Source organism: Orycteropus afer, unplaced genomic scaffold (genome assembly GCF_000298275.1).
Source record: "Orycteropus afer afer isolate SDZICR_OR568_19922 unplaced genomic scaffold, OryAfe1.0 scaffold00054, whole genome shotgun sequence".
Taxonomy (NCBI): domain Eukaryota; kingdom Metazoa; phylum Chordata; class Mammalia; order Tubulidentata; family Orycteropodidae; genus Orycteropus; species Orycteropus afer.
In genome coordinates this window covers 11,147,919-11,169,854 of record NW_006921641.1, presented here as the reverse complement: position 1 = coordinate 11,169,854, position 21,936 = coordinate 11,147,919, and the positions used below count along the sequence as shown (strand labels likewise).

Sequence of the window (21,936 nt, the reverse complement as noted above, 5' to 3'; positions counted from 1 at the left end):
TGTTTTTAATATTTTAACAAAAGTACTTTTTGTGCTGTTATATATTATTTGTAAACATTTTTTGGTTGCATATTATTCTTTTGAATGACCATAACAGTTTTTGATGTGTTTCTTTGTATCATGTACTTTATTTACAATTTCATGAGATTTTAGACTCTTTGTACATTTTTTTCATTAATGCTTTATTCTCCTTACTTTTGGTTATTTTCTTAGCTAGATGGCTAGAAGTGAAATTTCTAGGGGGATTGGGAATGAAGCAGTTTAAATACATACATATGTACATACATAATATATATATATATATATATATATATATATATATACACATATATATGTTCTAATTTATACTCCTTCTGTGTAGATATGTCTGTATTCTCACCATCATTAGCTATTTGCTTTATGAAAACAAAAACCAAAAAAAAAAAAAAAAAAAAAAAAACTTGGCTAATTTTAGATATAACTTTGTTTCTCATAACTTTAGCCTAAATTTCTTCTCCTAGGGGAATGCTGGGTGGGGGCAGGCCAAATCAGTAAGTCTATGGGAACACAAAACAGCGTAAGGGGCTGAGGGAATAAAAGTCTTGGAGTGAAAGACAGGCTAGTGAGTTCAAATTAAGACACTGACCCAAGAAGGGCTAGCTGAAACATGGGGGCTTCAGTGAGTAGGGATTGAGGTGCAAAGTGGGCAAAGCCACAGGTAATCTGTAGGAATATATAAGAGGGAGGTGTTAGCAGCATATGTGGTTTTATTGTGGCCCCTTGAAAGCAGTGAAACTAGTCTTCTCTGGGGAGGAGGTTTGATAGTATAGGTTAGGAGAGAGACTTTCTATACTCTTTTAAGCTATTCAAAATCAATTCTTTTACCCTGTGCATATATTACTTTTTCAATTAAAATCTAGTTCATTAAATAAAGAAATTTCTTTTATTAATAGCTTATGTACAGTTTATATCTTGTTAATCAGTTTTGATTTCCCTTTATCTTATTTGTACACTAGATAATCATGCAGAATTTTGTAGTAAGCTATTTCAGAGAATTTTCTTGTAAAATATCTAATTTATTCTGGTATTTTGTCCTTTTAGCAACTGAAATTTATAATTGTACAATTTATTTTTTAAAAAGAAAATAGATAACTTTCTTTCCCTTAGGGGGTTTGTCTTCCTCCTCATTATTAGGCATTGATGGCTCCAGGGCTCGTTTGTTAATTTCTGTGTTTTCTTCCACCTCACCAAAGATATGAACCAAATACATTGTTTCCCAACTTTTTCCATTTAGTGGTGTTCTTGTGCATGCATAAATTTTATTGTGGCTGATAAATCATGGTTTTGAGTAAGTGGAAAGTGAATTGGGCCTCTGAAAACATTATCCCTTACTGTCTTTCTGACATAAGGAAGCTCAGATAAGGAGGTGAGGATTGGTTGAGCTTGTTAAAGTCTGTGTAGGGCCATTGATTTGGGAGTATAATGTTGTGATTTAGTGAGTTTATAAGAAATGTGGGAAGATTTAAAGGCTGCAGGAGCAGAACAGAACATCCCTCACGTCAGACAACCTGGACAGAGGCGGTCGTCAAAGCAAGAAAACCCATTGCCATCAAGTTGATTCCAACTCATAGCACCCACATAGGGTTTCCAAGGCTGTACATCTTTACAAAAGTAGATTGGCCTATCTTTCTCCTATGGGGAAGCTAATGAATTTGAACCCTGGACCTTCTAGTTTCAGCCAATTGCCTTACCCATTGCATCACCATAGAATAGGCAAGGAGCCAGGCACCAATTATTTGACTAGAAACTGGTATTTTAGTGAACTGAATGGGGAAGAAGGCACTCTGGTGGTGTAGTGGTTAAGGCATGTGGCTGTTCACTAAAAGATTCAAACCCATCAGCTACTCTGTGGAAGAAAGATGAGACAGTCTGCTTCCGTAAAGATTTGCAGTTTTGGAAATGTAAATGGGGGTCCCTGTGAATAAGAATTGACTTGAGGACTTTTGGTAAGATGGCAGAATAGGCAGACAAGCTCCAGAGACCCTCTTCAACAAAGAAAAGAGAAATCAATTGACAGAGATACAGAAGATAATCCTGGAGCCCTGAGTTTTGAAAGGAAGTATACAGAAATGCATTAGGCACCAACTAGTGGAAAAACCTGAACAAAAACTGAGTATGGAGACGGCTGCAGCAGTGGACTGTCAGCTGCTCTGACAGGACCAACAGACTGAATATTTCCAAGTGGTGTTGGGACCTGAGAATGGACCTAAAGATCAGCCCTGGTCGCCAAGCGCTGTCGGGATGACTGCGCTAGTGGCCTTTGACTAGGAAGGGAAACAGCAAGGATGGAGACAACCTGACCTGTGGACTTTTGGCTTTCTGGAGGGCACAGCCATTTTGAATGTTTACAAGCAGCGGCCATTTTGGATATTTAAAGTGACTGGGGCACAGCCATTTTGAATGTTTACAAGTGGCAACCATTTTGGATTTTAAAGTGATAGCATTCACATTCGAATTCCAGGGACCTAAGAATAGGCTTAATTTGCCAAGGACAGCAGGGACATACAGGAGGCAGACAACAGGAAAGGAGACAGGTGGTGAATGTATAAGTGCTGTCAACCAGAGAAGCACAGCACACTACCCTGCTTATGTAGATAACATACAAACAAAACAAAGAAAATGAAAATTGTGGGCAAGTCATCCAACATACAATCACCAATTAAATATAAACACAAAAACGTCACAATACTTCAGAGACAACGGAGCATCATAGTCCACACAAAGAAGCAAGATAAAGCAGGAGAAACAAGAGACCAGGATACAGACCCAAAACACATCCCTGAGGAAGACACAGCTTTGGAACTCTCTGATAAGGAATTAAAAAGAATTGTATTTAAGTACCTTCAACAGATTGAGGGACAGATCAAGGAAAACATTGACAAAATTGAGGAAAACACAGACAAAACCCTAGAACAATTTTGAAAGACAATACAAGAACAAAATGACAAAATAAATGAAAAATTAGAAATGATACAAAATCTACAGACAGAAATCCAGAAGATTAATACTGAATTTTCAGAATAGATAACACATTGAACAAGCAAAGAAGTAGAATTGAATCAATGGAAGACAGAATTAGTGAAATTGAAGGCAAATACCTGAATACTTCTTTGGAAAGGGATCAATCAGAAAAAAAGATCAAAATAAAATTAAGAAAGCCTAAGGTTCATGTGGGATACCATCAAAAGGAATAACCCACGTGTAGTTGGAATTCCAGAACAGGAAGAAACAAATAAAACCAGAGAATATTGAAGATTTGTTGGAAGAGAATTTTCCTGGTGTGATGAAAGATGAAAATAAATCCATTCAAGAAGTGTAATGAACCCCAAACAGGATAGCCCCTGAAGAAGATCACCAAGAGATATCATCATCAAACTCACCAAAATCAAAGACAAAGAATCCTAAAAGCAGCACAGGAAAAACGGAAAGTTACCTACAAGGTGCAACCAATAAGACTAAGCTTGGATTTCTCAGCAGAAGCCATGCAGGCAAGAAGACAATGGAATGATATATATAAAATCCTGAAAGAGAAAAATTTCCAACCAAGAATTATATACCCGGCAAAATAGTCCTTCAAATATGATGGTGAAATTAGGACATTTCTAGACAAGCAGAAATTAAGGGAAAGTTTTAAAACCAGACCAATCTTACAAGAGATGCTTAAGGGAGTCCTTTGGACAGAGAACCATCAACAGCAAACAACAACTCACCATTAACATACATGGTGACATAACCCAGAAACCAGCCCAGTTATAGATGTATCTAAAGTAAATACGCCTACAATATTATAAACAGGCAACCAGAGATGTCAATTCACAAATGAAGACAACTATAAACCAAAAAAAGGGAAAAAACTGTAGTTACAGAACTTCTAAATGGTAGAGAAGTCAAGACAACTACAAGATAGACAAACTGTTCTAAACTTGGGAAGAAAATCACAGGGTAACCTCAAAGAAAAATGATAAACCTTCACACCAGAATAAAAAAGGGGACCAGTACAAATATTTAGCAAATACTAAAACAATGGCAACAGAGGAAGTGATAATATGATTGATAAACAAAACAAATGCAGCACAGAAAATTCTATGGAAGAAATCCTCATCATGAAAAATCACATAAAAAATGACAGTAACAAATTGATACTTGTCAATAATTACATATCTGACAAGGGACTTATCTCTAAAATTTATAGAAAACTCCAGCACCTCAAAAGCAAAAAGATTAATAACCCAATTAAAAAATTGGCAGAAGACATGAATAGACACTTCACCAAAAAGGATATTCAGGCGGCCAGCAAATACATGAGGAAATCCTCATGATCATTAGCCATCAAAGAGATGCAAATCAAAACATCAATGAGATTCCATCTCACACAAGCACTAATGGCAAAGTTCGACAAAACAGAAAATGACAAATGCTGGCGAGGATGTAGAGAGATTGGAACTCTCATACACTGTAAAATGATAAAACCACTATAGAAAACAGTATGGAGATTCCATAAAAAGCTGGAATTAGAAATACTGTTTGACCCAGCCATCCCATTACTAGGTATATATTCTAAAAAAGTGAGAGCCAGGGAAAGAACAGATATATGCACACCTATGTTCATCACAGCACTATTTCCAACAGCAAAAAGATGGAAACAACCTACATGCACATCAACAGAAGAATGAGTAATCAAACTGTAGTACATACACACAATGGAATACTATACAACCCTGAAGAATAATGTGGAATCTGCAAAACACCATATAACAAGGATGAACTTGGAGGACATTGTGCAGAGTGAAAGAAGTCAATAACAGATGGACAAATACAGTATTAGTTCATTATTGAAAAAGTCAAGGATATATGGAAAAAAAAAATTTCTTTGTTGGTTACCATGGGGGGGGGGAGGGAACACTGCAAAAAAAATGCATTGACCCATGTCACTTTAATTTTGTGCATTTCTCTGAACATAAATTATATTTCAATAAAATGCATTTGGAAAAAAGAAGACACTAATTGACTTGATAGCAGTGAGTTTAGTTTATTTTGGATGGGGAAGAGTTGGCAGATTTACATTCTATACTGTTTCAATTGTTGTTTACATTTGAGTGTCAAGCCAAACCAAACCAAAATCACTGCCATCAAGTCGATTCTGACTCATAGCAACCCCTTTTGGGTTTCTGAGGCGGTAAGTCTTTGTGGAAGTAGATTGCCCAGTCTTCCTCCCGTGCAGTGGCTGGTGGGTTCCAACTGCCAACCTTCTGGTTAGCAGTCAAATGCCTTAGGCACTATGCCACCAGAGCTCTTTACATTTGAGTAGGGACAGAGTTATTCAACCTCTCTAGTTAACCACTGTTTTTTTTAATAAAACTAGCACAATACCTTCCCTGAACTGTTTTACAGGTGTTTAGGGAGAATGTATAAAGTTTCTATTATAAAATAGTAGCTAATTCTTTTGCTGTTATCTTTTTTTTACTATTATTTTATCATTTTTTCCTGACACATTTTTCAGCCCTCATTTTTAGAATCTTTTTCTTTGTTAATATTTTGTGTTCTGTGGCTACTGTTTATGACCATCCTCATTTCCGGTTTCTTCCTTCATGCATTGCCAAAAATAAGTAGAATAAGAACTTTGTGACTAGAGAAAAATAATTATTTTTTTCCTTTATGAAGAGGCCTGTTAAAATTGCCCTCTGACTGCCCCTTCCCTGAATGCACACTGGGCATTTTTCTATACCTTCTAGTCAAGTAAATGGAGAGCATCAATGTCGTGTATCGCTAGACCTGTTTTTTAAATATATCCTAGTCTCAACATAGTGTTGATTAAGGGTAGGGTTGCACAGCCAATTACTGTAATTGCTGACAGTAAGTTGTACACCTGTAAAAAGATAAATTGGCAAAAGTTGTGTGCTAAATATATTTAAAATAATGACCAAAAAGACAGAAAGAGGGTAGCTGCCGAGGCTAATTATGTATGATCCAAAGTCTAATGGAATTTGGTTTCTTGGTTTGGAGGTTTAGGGTCATGGTTTCATGGGACATCCCAGTCAATTGTCCTTATAATATGTAACAATGTGTTTCATGCTGATGTTCTACCTCCCAGTTCAATCTTATCTCTGAATTTAATGAGCTATTTAATAACCATTTAAATTCTGTACTATGTTCTTCTATCCTAATGATACTTGGATATGGTCTTGAGTAGCTCAAAAGGAATTTGAGGCGATTGATGCCAAGGGTTTTGCCAGGAAGGACTTTTCCTTCTTTTTTTCAAATCACTTTCATACCCTCTTATATTTACTATATGATGCTAAAACTTACTTTTCCTTCTGATCATCAAGTCTTTTTTATTTGAACATCAGTTAGAACCCATTTTTCCTATGAATGAAAGAGCATTTAATGATTTCCTGATTGTAATTCAGCCTCTGTAAATCAACCTAGTGGGTAGAACAAAGAAATTACTTTCCTTTTAAGGAATGCATTTCTTTAAGGCAGTCCCCTGGTTACAAACAAGATAGTTCCTAAGAGAGTCTTTAAGTCTACCTTGTTGGTAAGTTGGAACAGGTGCAGTTGGCTTTTACTTAGCCTTACTTTAGTGCAACTGAAAGCCTTTACAGTTGTTTAAAAGCTGCATTGCAGCAAATGAAAGTGGTGATTGTGATAAAGAGTTTGTCATGAGTAGGGGGTAGTTCAGTCCTTTCAAAGTGAGCACTAATTTATATAACATTAAAGGGCAAGTACGAATTGCATGTAAGTTGGACATTTGTAAACTAAGGATTTACTGTATTTTCTATTGATAGAAGTAAACTTGGTTTGTCTTAAGGCACTATAATGTAGTACAATGGTTCTCAAAGTGTGGTGTGTGGACACAGGTCAAAAATATTTTCATAATCATACTTGCAGAATCAATGATGGGTGAAACTGATACCTTAACATTAATCAAGACTGTGGCAGCAAACTGTACCACTAATTATTGCATTCTTCACTGCCATGCATTCTCAGTCCCCTTAAGAATGTCCTTGATGAAGTAGTAAAGATTAAGTTTACTAATCTCAACCCTTGAATACACATTGTTTTCAATACTGTGTGTGACAAAATGGAAAATACACGCACATGCAGGACTTCCACTGCAGCCACAGTACCATGACTCTTCCTGTCTGTTTGCGTGATTGCATTGTGAGCTGAATTACCTGCTTTTATTCTTCCAATCACTATTCTTCCTTGAATGAATGACTGACAGATAAACTCTGGTGATTTAGAGCTGGGCGTTTGGCAGACATTTTTTAAATCATACAACGTAAGCTTGTCACTTCAAGGAAAACACTGAAAGTATTTGTTGCCAATTATAAAATTCTGGTTTTCAAGCAAAAAATTAGAAGTTTTGAAAACTTGTATTTACCATCTTGAGGTTGATAGTTTCTCTATTTAAAGACTTTTCTATTGAGATTGATGATGATAATGTGATTTTTTTTTTTTAATGGAGAATTTTTATTGTGGTAAAATATGTAACATTTGCCAATTTAAAAATTTTTAAGTGAATAATTCAGTGCTATTGATTGCTCTGGTAGTGTAGTGCTTAAGGCATTTGACTGCTAAACAGAAGGCTAGCAGTTCAAACCCAACAGCCACTCCTCAAAAGGAAGGTTGGTCAATGTACTTCTGTAGTGATACTGCCTCGGAAACCCAAGGAGGGGTCGCTATGAGTCAGGTCTGACTTGACGGCACATAACAACAACAACATTGATTACCTTCATCATTTTGTGCACTCATTACCACTGTCCTTTCAAATGTGATTTGTTGATTGTGCAAATGCAATACGTCGTCATTTGGAAGAGTTATATAACTCAGCAAATCAGAATATCCTAAATGAACAATGCGTGATGGTATAAAATTGTACACAAATAAAAGATTCATTGAAAGTGCAGAGTAGATTCATGGAATTTAAGAATATGAAATATTTATTGATATGGTTGCAAAGTCTACATTCCAACTAACTTTTTTTTTCTGTGTGTGATTTGGGTGAAAGTTTACAGAGCAAATTCACTTTCCAAACAGCAGTTCACATACACTTTGTCTCATGACATTGACTACAATTTACCACGATGCAACAGCTCCCCTCTCACTTCCTCCTGATAGTTACCTCTTCCTTGTGTCCATCCCTCATGCACTCCTGCTACCTGAGCTGTCTCCCTGTGCATAAACAGCCCTTCTTTCTCCCATGATTGTTCTCTCCAAGGAGTGTATCTACCTCAGATAAATGTTCAACTCCTATGTCTATCTTTTGTTTGGCTGGAAACCAAAGGTGTGGGTTCAATTCCAGACCTGAAGGGCAGCTAGGGGCCATAGTCTCAGTGGTTCCACCAGGCTCTATCAGACCAGCAAACCTGGTCCCTCCCCCCCTTTTTTTTTTCAAAATGATTTTGAGTTTTGTTCCACATTGTTCTCCCTCTCTATCCAGGATCTCCTACGTTTATCCCCCTCCAAGTGGTTGACAGTGGTAGCCGGGCACCATCTACTTCTTCTGGTCTCATGGTCACATAGGCTGCAGATTGCATGGTGTACCAGTTACTAGGACTAATCCATGAATCTTTGGTTTTCTTCATTCTTCTTTGCTCTGGATGAGGAGAGACCCATCATTGCATCTAGATGGCTGCTTGCAAGCTTTTAAGATCCCCAGTTGCTGCTTGCCAAAGGAGGAGGTGGAACAATGTTTTGTGTAGTATGTTATGCCAATTGAGCTTGATGTCCCCTGCGACTATGGTCCTGAGCCCACAGATTCAACTACTCAGTCCCTCTGTGTAGCTTGTTGTGACCAAGAAGTGACTACAACCTTGTCCCTTGTCAGCTCTGCTATACCCTTGGGAATTCTTACAGAACATAGCAATACATTTGTAGAGCCATTGTCTGCCAACCCTATATGTGGTCTTGGACACACTCCCCACTGCATAGACATACCTAATAGTTCGGCCTGTCCACCCATCTATCCACCCGTATACCCATGTTTGTCTTCACTGACAATGCAGTACTGTATGTGCAAAAGAGTTCATCTTTGTTGCCTGAACCTCCCATGTACCTCTCTATGTCTTCCTCTTCCTCAGTGCCACCATGTTGATCATTCATATTTGCTACATTGCCCTCTCTTCACCCAAATCAATACTTATCTCTACCTATCTAACAGTGTTCCCTCCCCTCCCCTCCCACCCCTGGTAACCAACAAAGAAAATTTCCTTCCATATATAAACCTTTATTTGACTTTTACAATAACAGACTAATACAATATTTGTCCTTCTGTGGTTGACTTATTTCACTCAGCATAATGTCCTCCAAGTTCATCCACATTATGTAGTGCTTTGCACATTCTAGGGTATTCTTTAGGGTTGCATAGTATTCCATTGTGTATATGTACTATAGTTTGGTTATCCATTCCTCAGTTGATGGGCATCTAGCTTGTTTCCATCTTTTGGCTATTATAAATAGTACTGCAATGAGTGTGGGTGTTCGTATGTCTGTTCTTGTCATGGCTCTCACTTCTTTAGGATATATTGCTGGTAATGGAATGGCTGGGTCAAATGGTATTTCTAATTTCAGCTTTTGAAGGAATTGCCATACTGCTTTCCACAGTGGTTGTACCATTTTACAGTCCCACCAGCAGTGTTTGAGAGTCCCAATCTTTCCACATCCTCACCAACATTTGTTATTTTCTGTCTTGTTGAACTTTGTTTATAGTGCTGGAGCAAGATGGTATCTCATCGTTGTTTTGATTTGCATCTCTTTAATGGCTAATGATCATGAGCAATTCTTCCTGTGTTTGTTGGCCGCCTGAATATCCTCCTTAGTGAAGTGTCTGTTCATGTTTTCTGCCCATTTTAAATTGGATTATTTGTCTTTTTGTTTTTGAGGTTTTGGAGTTTTTTTAATAAATTTTAGAGATAAGTCCCTTGTCAGATATGTCATTGCCAAATATTTTTTCCCAATGTGAAGGTTCTCTTTTGACTCTTTTGGAGAAGTCTTTGAAAGCACATAAAATTTGATTTTTAGAAGGCCCCAATCATCTAGTTTCTCTTGTGCTGTTTGTTCATTTTGGGTTATGCTTGATAGTCTATTTATGCCATATATTAGGGCCCATAAATTGGCCCCTAGGTTTTCCTTGAGAAATTTTATAGTTTTAGGTTTCATATTTAAGCCTTTGATCCATTTGGAGTTAGTTTTTGTGTGTGGTGTGAGGTACAGATACTATTTCATTTTTCTGCAAATGGATATCCAGTTTTGCCAGCACCATTTATTAAACAAACATTCTCTGCCCCATTTAATGGGTTTAGGTCCTTTGTCAAAGATTAGCTGACCATAGGTCTGTGGATCTATTTCTGGGTTCTCAATTTTATTCCATTGGTCTATGTGTCTGTCATTGTACCAATACCAGGCCATTTTGACTACTGTGGCTGTATAGTAGGTTTTGATATATGGCAGTGCAAGACCTCCTACTTTGTTCTTCTTCTTCAATAGTGCTTTGCTGCTCCGAGGTCTCTTTCCTTGCCATATAACCAACTAACTTTTAAGAAATTACCACTTCCTGAGTTTTAGTGTAGTACTGAAAAGAATATCGATAATTATTTGATAAGACTATTAAAGTACTTCTCCCTTTTCAAATGATATTTTTGTGAGGCTGGGTTTCCTTCATCTATTTTAACAAAGACAGCATATTACAATTGATTGGATGAAGAAGCAGATATGAAAATCCAGGTTCTTTTATGAAGCCAAACATTAAAGAGATTTGCAAGAATGTAAAACAAAGGTATGGGTCACATTTTTAAAATAGAGTTATTTCATAAAATGTTACATTTATGTTACCATGTAATACGTTTATTGTTTTAAAATGGATTAATATATATATTTTTTTAATTCTCACATTTCATTTGTAATACAATAAATATCAATTCATATAACCTATGTATACAGAAGCTCTTTGGCATCTTCAGTAATTTTTAAGAGAGTATAGGGTTCCTGAGACCAAAATGTTTGAAAACTGCTTGTGTAGTGCTCAAGAGCAGGGACTTGGAGCTAAGTTGCTTAAATTTGAAACCCAGCTCTGTTGTTAAATAGCTCTGTGACCTTGAGCAAATTACTGAACTGCTCTTGCCTCAGTTTCCTCATCTGTAAATGATATAATAATATAATTTATCTTATAGGGTTGTGATGAGTATTAACTTGAATATATGAAAAGTGCTTAGAACACAATACAAGTGCTATATAAATATTACTTAACTATAGAACATTTTGTAACATACTGGTAACTTCTAGAGATTGGGTGCTTTTGTGTATTAACAAGGTCTGTTTCAGTGAAGTCCCTGATATCTTCAACCTCTTCTCTAACCCTTTTCCTCCAAGTCAGTGATTCTTAACATTTGCTGCACATTAGAATCACCTGGGTAGCTTTTTAAAAAAACAAGCAAGTAAACAAAGCAAACAAAAAACCCCAGTATTTATGAAGTCCCTTAGATTAAGCCAGTTAAAGAGGAATCTGGAGGTCAGAGGCGTCAGTGTTTCTAAAGCTCTCCAGGTGATTCCGTTGTGAGGTTAAGTATCGCTATTCTGAAGCCTGACCCTCTGCCCTAAGATTCTGCCTTCCCTTCAACCTTCTCAAATAAATATTAGCTGGTTTCTCTCCCAAAGAACTCTGGTTAAAGCACTGGGCTGCTAACCAAAAGACTGGCTGTTCAAACCCACGAGGCGCTTCCATTGGAGAAAAATGAGGCAGTCTGCTTCTGTAAAGATTTACAGCATTGGAAATCCTTTGTGGCAGTTTTACTCTGCCCTGTAGGGTCACTATCAAGTTGATGGCAGTGGGTTTGGTTTCAGTTAGTTTTCTCTCCTGTATCCCTTATGCCCCTAAGCTTGGAGGTGTAAGGGTAGGTATTCTCTTTGGTCTTCAGTGCTGCTCCTAAGGAAATGATTCTTAATTCCCTAGCCTCTCACCCCAGCTTAAAATTCATGCCATCTATCTACTCAATCTATAGGACCCAACACTCTCTGTTTGTTGTTATTTTCAAGAGATTCCTCAATCATTCCCCTCATTCCTTGAAGATTTTAGCATAGGGCTCATTGTCTCTCTCTCTGTAGCACTCTTGTCATGATTCTGGGTGATACCAATATCCATGTAAATGATCCTCCCAACATCCTGTCCTCTCAGTCCCTGACTTCTTGTCCTTCAGTGACCTTGTTTTATTACTCTACCTCGGCCACATACAACTGTTTGTGGTACACCGGACCTTGGTTAGTACCAGTTATAAATCACCTTCATCTCAGTTGAAAACATCCTATTCTCAGGCTGTACCCTCTAGTCGTTCCGAATCATTCTTTTTAGTATCTCACCGCAAAAATTGTTCCAGTCCACAGGGACCTACAGTCCATTGGTCCTACCTTTTCACTGCCCTTCACTTCCTTTATGAACTTGTTTCACTTTTTACCTGGCTTAGACTCCATGGTCAATGCATTCTTTTGCAAACCCTCTAAGATGCCTTGCCCCACCCCCTTTTCTTCTATTGTATTTATCTGGCAAAACCCTAATCTTTGTGAAATCCAAAATCTCCCTACTCCACACCTGCACCTAGGCAGTGGAATCTATGCTAATTAATCTCACTTAAAAATCATACCTCTAACCTTGGTGAAGCTTTTTGTGCTACATGGAATTCTACTACATCTCTCTGGTCAGTTTACTCTTTTAAATGACTACACTTTCTTCTCAAACTCCCACTAACTCCTTTCTCTTTCTCACTCTCATGATGACCTTTCTATTCCACAGAGAAAATATAAGCAATTAAAAGAAGTGCAACAATCTCCCATCACCACATGGAACAGTCTGCCTGCATTTGCCCTCATTTAGTTGGCCTTTCCTCCTGAATAGACACTGTTCTTTCTAATGTCAACCTTATTGGAGATCCCATCCCTACTTGCCTATTCATTATCTTCTCTCCTGACATTGTCTCTCTCTCTCTCTCTTGCATCATCAGTTTTACCTAGTCTCTTCAAGGACTTTTCCTTCGGGTTACAAACATCTGAACAAAACTTTTCCTTCATCCAATGGCCCACTTTACCTACCAGTTCCAATTGTTTATACTAAACCAAAAAGCTCACTACCGTCAGGTCGATTCTGACTCACAGTGACACTATAGGACATAGCTGTAAATCTTTAGGTAAGCGGACTGCCTTATCCATCTCCTGTGGAGTGGCTGGTGGGTTCGAACTGCCAACCTTTTGGTTAGCAGCCAAATGCTTTTAATCACTGTGTCACCTGAGCTCCTTGTCGATACTAGCCATCTATAATTTATTTCTACTTACTCTCTTCTGAACCCTTGACAATCAAGGTTTCATTCCATCTAAATATATGCTTATTGCGGGCATGACTGACCTAAATATCACTCTTCCAATGATCAGATATCTGCTTACTCATCAACACCATTTGACACCATTGATCACTCGATTCTCCTTCACTTGGCCTCTGGAACTTATGCTATATTATTTTCTAGTAACATTTATCACCATCTGATAAATTTGTTTATTTATTGTTTATTTTAACCCAATAAAGAAAGTATAATGTCCTTGAGAGCAGGAGCTTGCCTTGTTTTCTTAACTGCTTAGCATAATTGTTGTTGTTGTTGTTATTTGCCGTCCAGTCGGCCCTGACACAAAATAGAAACTTCACATATATTTGTTACATGCATAAAGGTGGGCTTAATAACTACTCTGTGTGTATCAGATATTCCTCATTCCTAGCTCCTTTCCAAGTCATAAGGTTTCACAACTATTTTCCTCCTCTTTTTCCTGAACCTTACATTTCCTAATTGTGTTTCCTCTTGTTTCTACTTCATGCCTATCTTTTGCAGGCCAAACCATCACCAATGTGCTTGCATTTTTGTGGGACTCTAGTATTTCCAAAGCCTTTATTTATATATGGTATTACAGTTGCAGATGGTCCGTGGGTCTGAGTTGAATGACTTCAGCATATAATGCTGAATTTATAAAAGACTAAGAAACAAATGAAGACTTCCAGGCTAAATTTATAGTCTAAGATATTTAGGTATCTTGTTTTATTACAAGTCTGCTTTACTCTTGCTGTTTCTGCCTACTCATGATAGGATTCCTCCTTGATTTTATGTGAGGATTTTTAGAAGGCAGGAAAAATCACCAAGATCAAAAGTCTTCTAACTACAGCTCTGGGTTTATAGCTATCTAGGAGTATTTTGGATTGACACAGTGACTGCCACATGGGTCAGGTGTAGCAAGGATTGTGAGGCTGATGCAGGACTGGGCAGTACTTCGTTTTGTTGTACACAGGGGTCGCTATGAGTCAGAGCCGACTCAATGGCATCTAACAACAACAAGAACAACAACAACAACAACAGGAGTAGTTCCTCTTTGATTTTCATCACACCTTTCCTCTATATTAATGTGTGAATGTGCTACTAGATTTGCATGAAAATTCATTTTTAACTGATCTTTCATTTATGGCTTCTACAGAATCTTGCCTCCTGGAATCCTTCAAATCCTGAATGTCTCTTACTTGTGGTGAAGGAACTCGTACAACAGTATCACCAATTTCAATGCAGTCGCCTCCGTGAGAGCTCCCGTCTCATGTTTGAATACCAGACATTACTGGAAGAGCCACAGTATGGAGAGAACATGGAAATTTATGCTGGGAAGAAAAACAACTGGGTGAGATTTTTTTCTTTGAGAATGGGAAAGAATGACTTCATCTAAAATAAAATAAAATAATTCAGATGACCATTTATAGTAAACCCTAGCCATTTCCTTAGGTAAGCATGGCTTAGTTAGCCTGTCTACCTTATTATAATTTAAAGTTTGAAGGGACCTTAATGGTTTTCTGGTTCATTGTGTTTCTCAAAGGTCACCTGGGAAGTTTGTAAAATTCAAAGTCTCATATCCCCAGCCCAGATATTCAGAAGTCCAAGGCAGAGTCTGAGAACCTAATGGGTAACAAGCTCTTACGAAGATTGTGATACAGGTGGCACACGGGAGATACGAGTTCTCCCTTCTTTTAAATGTGGAATTTCTCCTGTATCCTAGTCAGATCAAGGAAGTCAGTAACTGTGAAGGTGGCTAGCTTATATGGAGTCTTTTGTAATTTCTTTATATTGTGTGGTCCTTTTAAAATGCAAGTCAGATCATATCATTTCTCTGCCCAGACCTTCATACACCTCTCTTTTTATCTCGTAGTAAAAACCAAAGTCCTTCCAAAGATGTTAAAAGCCCTATATGATTTCTCTATTACTACCCATTTCCTGCCTTCCTCTCTCTTGTTCAACTCTAGCCACTCTGGCAACCTTGTTCTGCAGGCACACCAGCTGTGCTCTTGCCTTAGAGTCTTTTCATGGACTTTTCTGTTGTCTGACATGTTTTCCCCAGATTTTGCATGGCTCGCTATGAGTTGAATCCTGCTCGACAGCAGTGAGTTTGTTTTGGCTTTGGTTTATAACTCAAACTCACTGCCGTCAAGTCAGATCCAACTCATAGCGACCTCTCCTCCTTGAGTTTCCAAGGTGGTATCACTACGGAAGTAGATTGCCCAACCTTCATCCCAAGCAGTGGCTGGTGGGTTTGAACCACCAGCCTTCTGGTTAGCAGTCAAGTGCCTTAGGCACTACGCTACCAGTCCTCGGCAACCACTAATCTACTTTCTACCTCTATAGATTTCTTATAGATGGAATCAGAATATGTAGTCTTTTCTGTTTGACATCTTTCACTTAACATAATATTTTGGAGGTTCATCTATGTCAAAGCATATGTCAGTGCTTCATTCCCTTTTATGGCTGAATAATATTCTGTTGTATGGATATACTGTATGTTGTTCATCCATTCTCCAGTTAATGGAGATTCAGGTTGTTTCCAGTTTCTGGGTATCATGAATAATGCTATTAGACAGTTTTTGGTACAAATCTTTGTAACATCTCTGTTTAAAATTGCAACTTGCACTCCCCAGACTTTTAACTTACTTTACATTTTTAAAAATCCCTTTGTAATATATAGTTTATTTATTATATATATTTAATATATATTATTTATATAATGAAAGAATAAAATAATTGTCTCATTACTTAGTGACTTTAAACAACAACATTTATAATCTCACTCTCTGTGATTCAGGAATCTGTATGACATGGCTGGATCCTTTGCTTCAGGGTCTTGGCCAGGGGTACAGTCATCTCAAGGCTTAACTAAGAAAGATCCAATTTTAAGCTCACTTATAGGGTTGAGCTGTTGCACTGAGGGCCTCAGCTCAGTGCTGGCTGTTTGCCACAGTGGCTGCCCTCAGTTCCTTGTCGTGTTTGCCTCTCTACCAGGCTACTCATGAGATGGTAGCTGGCTTCATCAGAATTAGCAAGCAAGAGAGAGTATGTGGACAAGACAGAAGTCACAGTCTTTTATAACCTAATCTTGGAAGTGACATCTCATCACTTTCGCTGTATTCTATTTGTTAGGCTTGGCCCACACACAAGGAGAGGAATTACCTAAGAGTGTGACTACCCAGGATCAGGGGGAGCCAATTAGAGGCAGCCTGTCACATTTATTTGTTGTTTATTGCTTGTCTTTCTCTCCTTACTGGAATGTAAAGTTCGGTAAGGACAGGGATCTTTGTTTTGTTCACTATTACATCCCAAACATTTAGAACAGTGCCTGTCAGGTCACTGGCATTTCATAAATGTTTGTTGAATGAGTCAATTAATAAACTCTAGTATAGTTCAGGGAGCTCTGGTAGCATAGTGCCTAAGGCACTTGACTGCTAACCAGAAGGCTGGAGGTTCAAACCCACCAGCCACTCCTCAGAAGGAAGATGAGGCAATCTACTTCCGTAGTGAGACTGTCTCGGAAACCCAAGGAGGGGTCGCTATGAGTTGGGTCTGACCCGACAGCACATAACAACAACAACAGCAGTACAGTTCAGCATAGAATAAGTTTAGGTGCTCATCTCTGTGCTAATCCTGTTAGGTTTCCTTTGAAGTCTTAGTTTTCTTAAGGTAAAGATGCCCCTTCCCTTTTTATATCTTGCTGTCTCTTAAGGACATGGCTTCCAAGGTCTATGATTAATGCTTTTCACTCAGTAGGACTAACATTTATTCTTGTTATAAACAATCTGGTTTGTTGATTTGAAAATTTTAACCTATTAATTTTGGGACTAAAATCTCTTCAAATGAATAGTAAGGAAAACTTTCTTGAACTCCATTTATGCTCTATCTTTGACATTTCTCTTATCAATCAACTTAATTGTCCTTTCAAAAAAGGGTATTAGGTTAATTTTGTATGGACAGCTTGGTGAACCTTTAATGCTCTTAGACTCATTTGAAAACAGGACTCACTGTCAAACTAATTGGTCTTTAGTTTTAGGGTTTGCCTCCCCACTCTCTGTCTCACTTTTAATATTAAGGCTGAATTTAAATATATCCGGTTTTATAGTAGCTTTTCTGATCTAAGAATAATAAAAAGTATATCCAGTGACTCAGCTAATATTGAGTTCATCTAAATGTAGTGGTTTAAATTCATTTAAAGCAGCTGGACAGTTTGTATTTATAGCATTTAAAAAAAAAAATCTTATATTTAATGTGTTTTACTTACTGCAGTATTTGCCCCGGTATATTTTATTTGACACTGAGTAATTTGTAAGCATTAGGGCAATGGTTACAGATTCAGAGCAAGTAAAGAAAGTGAGAATTGTATAATAAGATAAAGAGGATGACAGTAGGTGAAGCTTGCAGCAGAACAGGCCTGGGGAGAGCCTAGTAGAAGTGGAAGCCGAGATTATGGAAATAAAAAATGGCAATGTGAATTAGAATCTGGGAGTACCTTAAGTCACAGGATATAAAGGCAAATCTTGAAGTATCAAACACATTAGAACTTGGCAGGAGGGTTTAGGAATAAATTAAAAAACTATCTACTACAAAGAATCCGAATTTTTGACGAAGAAACTTGACTATAAACACACAACTCTTAACAGCAAGAGAAGAACTTAATTTTAGTCAACATTTTTTTAAATTAAGCATTGTATTAGTTTCCTGTCATTGCTATAACAAATGATCACAAGCTTGGTGGTTTAAAACAACATAAATTTATTATTGTATAGTTCTTTTTTTAGTTTGAGTTTAGAGACAGCCAGCATTCCTCAGCTTGTAGGCCTTTCCTCCCTCTTCAAAGCCAGCAAGGTCAAGCCAAGTATCTCTCATGCTACTGTCTCTCTGGTTTACTCTTCTGCCTTCTTCTTCCACTTTTAAGGATCCCTGTGATTATATTGGACCCACCCAGGTAATTCAGAATAATCTCTCTATTTTAAGGTCAGTTCATTAGCAACCTTAATCTCATCTGCAACCTTAATTCCACCTTGCCACGTAGCCTAGCATATTAGGGCGTGGATATCTTTGGAGGGAGGATTATTCTGCCTGCCCAAGTATTTCTTGCCTACTTTCCCTGCTGTAAACCAAAAGGAAAAAAAAAAAAAAAAAAGGAGCTCTGGTGGCATTTGACTGTTAACAGAAGGCTGATGGTTCAAACCCACCAGCCTCTCCTCAGAAGGAAGATTTGCCAATCAACTTCCTTAGTGATACTGCCTCAGAAACCCAAGGAGGGGTCTCAGTGAGTTGGATCCAATTCAAAGACAGTAAGTTTGTAGATTAGAGCTATTCTTGGAGTATGGGTGAAGAACTGATGGTTAAGCATATAGGTGGACATAGTTGAAGGATAAAAGAGCTCTGTTGGTGTAGTAGTTAAGACATTTTGCTGCTAACCAGAAGGTCTGGTTCTAACCCATTAGCTGCTCTGTGGAAAAAAGATGAGGCAGTCTGCTTCTCTAAAAATTTATAGGCTTGGAGATCCATTAGGGGTCACTATGAGTCAGGATTAACTCAATGGCAGTGAGTTTGCTTTTGGTTTGGAGTTGAAGGATGAGGAGGATAACTGGGACAAGAAAGGAAAAGGCAGTAAAGAATAAGAAAATCTGATAAGATGGGAGATAAGGAGCTTCTTGAAGTTCTCTAAGTAAAGAGAAAAGATTTCAAAAAGCAGGCCTAAGAAATGTCAAGTAGGACATGTCAGTGATTCTCCCTCTGTGGCATTAAACTACATTCAATGAGAGAACATTGTGGACCTTATGGAGAAGGTGTCTTATATTTGAGATATGAGTCACTCATCTCTACTATGGGAGCTCTGGTAGCATAGTGCCTAAGGCATTTGACTGCTAACCAGAAGGCTGGTGGTTCAAACCCACCAGCTACACCCTGGAAGGAAGGTTGGGTGATCTACTTCTGTAGTGATACTGCCTCAGAAACCCAAGGAGGGGTCGCTAGGAGTCAGATCACTCCAAGGCAGTGGTTTTTGCATCTCTACTATCTCTAGCATAGTGCCTAAGGCACTTGACTGCTAACCAGAAGGCTGGCGGTTCAAACCTACCAGCCACTCCTCAGAAGGAAGATTGGGCAATCTACTTCTGTAGTGATACTGCCTGGGCAACCCAAGGAGGGGTCCGACTGGACAGCACACAACAAGAACAGCAACAGCTATCTCTAGATCAGACCTTTATTATCTCTTTCACTTAGAGCAGAGAGGGACCAACTGGGTTTGGCCTGCTGCCTGCTTTTAAATAAAGTTTTACTGCAACATAGCCACTTCCATTTATTTACATATTGTCTGTTGCTGCTTTTGTGCTACAATGGTAGAAGTGAGTAGTCCTGGCCAAGATCCTGTGGCCCACATCTGAAATAGTTATGATCTGGCTCTTTATAGAAAAGTTTGCTGGCTTCTAGTTTACAGGTTCTAAAATCGTGTCTTTGTCATCAGGCTTTCTGCCTTTGCTCTTTATAGTTTGAAGCATGTGTTAATCTTGCCAAATACAAGTTTTGAGAAAGTAGTTTAGAATAGTGGGAAGAACACTAAGGGCCTATCACTAACAAGCTGTGCTACCTCACTTAATTTCCTGGAATCTCTGTTTTCCTTTCTTATCTAGAATTGGGCTAGACAGAAAATCTCTAAGCCTTTTCAACTTAAGCTCAGCTTCTATGTTATTTCACCATGCACTGCTATTACGGCACATAACAACAACAACAACAACAAGCTATTTCCTAGCTGTGTGCCTTTAGGCAAGAATCTTTCTTTCCCTTGTTGCTTTCATGTGTACAATGGGAATGATGATAATACCACAGAAGGTTATTGTGAGGATTAAATGTTATCATCCTTCAAAGAGTTTAGCAGGATGCCTGGCATATAGTATATACTTGGTGAATGTCAGCAGTGCTGTTGCTGCTACTTCAGGCCCTCTCTCCTATAATATGTTGAAAAACTTCTATGTATTTTGTAAGTCCTTTTCTGTTGTAAGAAGCCACCATATGTACATTGACTTTGTATTTTATGTATCATCATTTTTAACCAAAACCAAACTTACTGTCGTTGAGTTGGATCCATCTCATAGTTTCCGACTCTTCCTTCTGAGGAGTGGCTGGTGGGTTTGAACCGCCCGCCTTCTGGTTAGCAGTCAAATGCCTTAGGTGCTATGCTACCAGAGCTCTTAGTTGTTCTCAAATCTTCTCTAAATCCTCTTTATATTCCTTTGGTCCCCTTCACATACTACTTGCTGATCTCAGTATGTCAGTTCTACTCACCAGCATTATTATTTAATTCCTTCTTTCATAAGATTCAGTTCCTGGAATGTACCCCATCCCCCACTCTGCTTTGCTTTTGCTCATCCATGTTCTCATTTTTTCAAGTAAGCTCAAATCTTCTCCAATGCTTGAGGAGAATGTTATTTTAACATAGGATAGATTGCCAGTTTTATTTTCATCTTCTCTACTAAGAAGGATGGACTGAAAACCAATCAATCAATTGACCATTCAAGCAATCAATCAATAAAATAAAGAAGAAAAAGGTAAACAACATAGAGACATAAAAAGGAAATCCTATTTGTCTGTGTAAGTTTCGGGGAGTCTTGCAAGAGAGATCCTCTCCATTTTAAATGAATTTAAGTCTCTAGGTTCATACAACTTACATATTAGGATGTTGAATACCCTTGCTCATGTGTTATCAGAGACGTTATCTTTGAGGAATTATGGAGAAGTAGAAGGAATCTAGAAAGCTGCAGAAGGTAAAAACATTGGAGATTTTGAAAAGATATTACACTCAGGCCTTTAACTAGATGATTTACAACCTTTTAAATAAGAATGAAATAGTCAGTGGAGCAACAGTTGGGTGACCAAGAAACAGTGATGGCAAACTGATTGTAATCCTTTGAAGGAAGGTGAATATCACAGGCTTAGATTATGTCATTTAGGTAAAGTATTCTGTCATTCTATCCTAGTATTCTGTCAACTGTATACTCTTTACTTAGTTGTTTGAATCTGCACAATAGTCACACCCAAAAGATTGGATATAATTTTTGGCAACCATCAGTCAGGTTTCTTGTAGAATGTCACAGGGTTTTTCCATTGACCTTGTCTTGTTCATTGTTTTACTAGGGACTTGAATGAAGTCATAAAGGCATGCTGTTTTTCATATGACACATAATGTGAAGAGAAGCTATTATGAAAGACTACAGAATCAAGATGTAGTTATTTTTATGGGCTAGAATACTTTGCCAAACAAACAAGATACAATTAAGTAAGTTTAAGCTAGCGATGGACTACTGTACATTTATGGAAAATTGACTTAGGTCTATTTGGGTGCCTAAGGCATTTGACTGCTAACCAGAAGGCTGGCGGTTCAAACCCACCAGCCACTCCTCGGAAGGAGGATGGGGCAATCTACTTCTGTAGCGTTACTGCCTTGGAAACCCAAGGAGGGGTCATGATGAGTTGGGTCCAACTCAATGGTACATAACAACAACAACAAGGCATTTAACTGCTAACCAGAAGGCTGGCAGTTCAA

At 38.0% G+C, this 21,936-nt stretch overlaps 1 protein-coding gene across 1 annotated transcript in view; it reads left to right on the top strand.

Annotated features, from left to right (window-relative positions):
* BABAM2 (BRISC and BRCA1 A complex member 2) overlaps positions 1–21,936 on the top strand; it is an 804,907-nt gene that overhangs the window by 260,605 nt on the left and 522,366 nt on the right. The window contains exon 4 of the mRNA XM_007938825.2: positions 14,539–14,733. Within this exon, the coding sequence (XP_007937016.1) occupies positions 14,539–14,733 (195 nt within the window). The remainder of the gene's footprint in view (positions 1–14,538; positions 14,734–21,936) is intronic.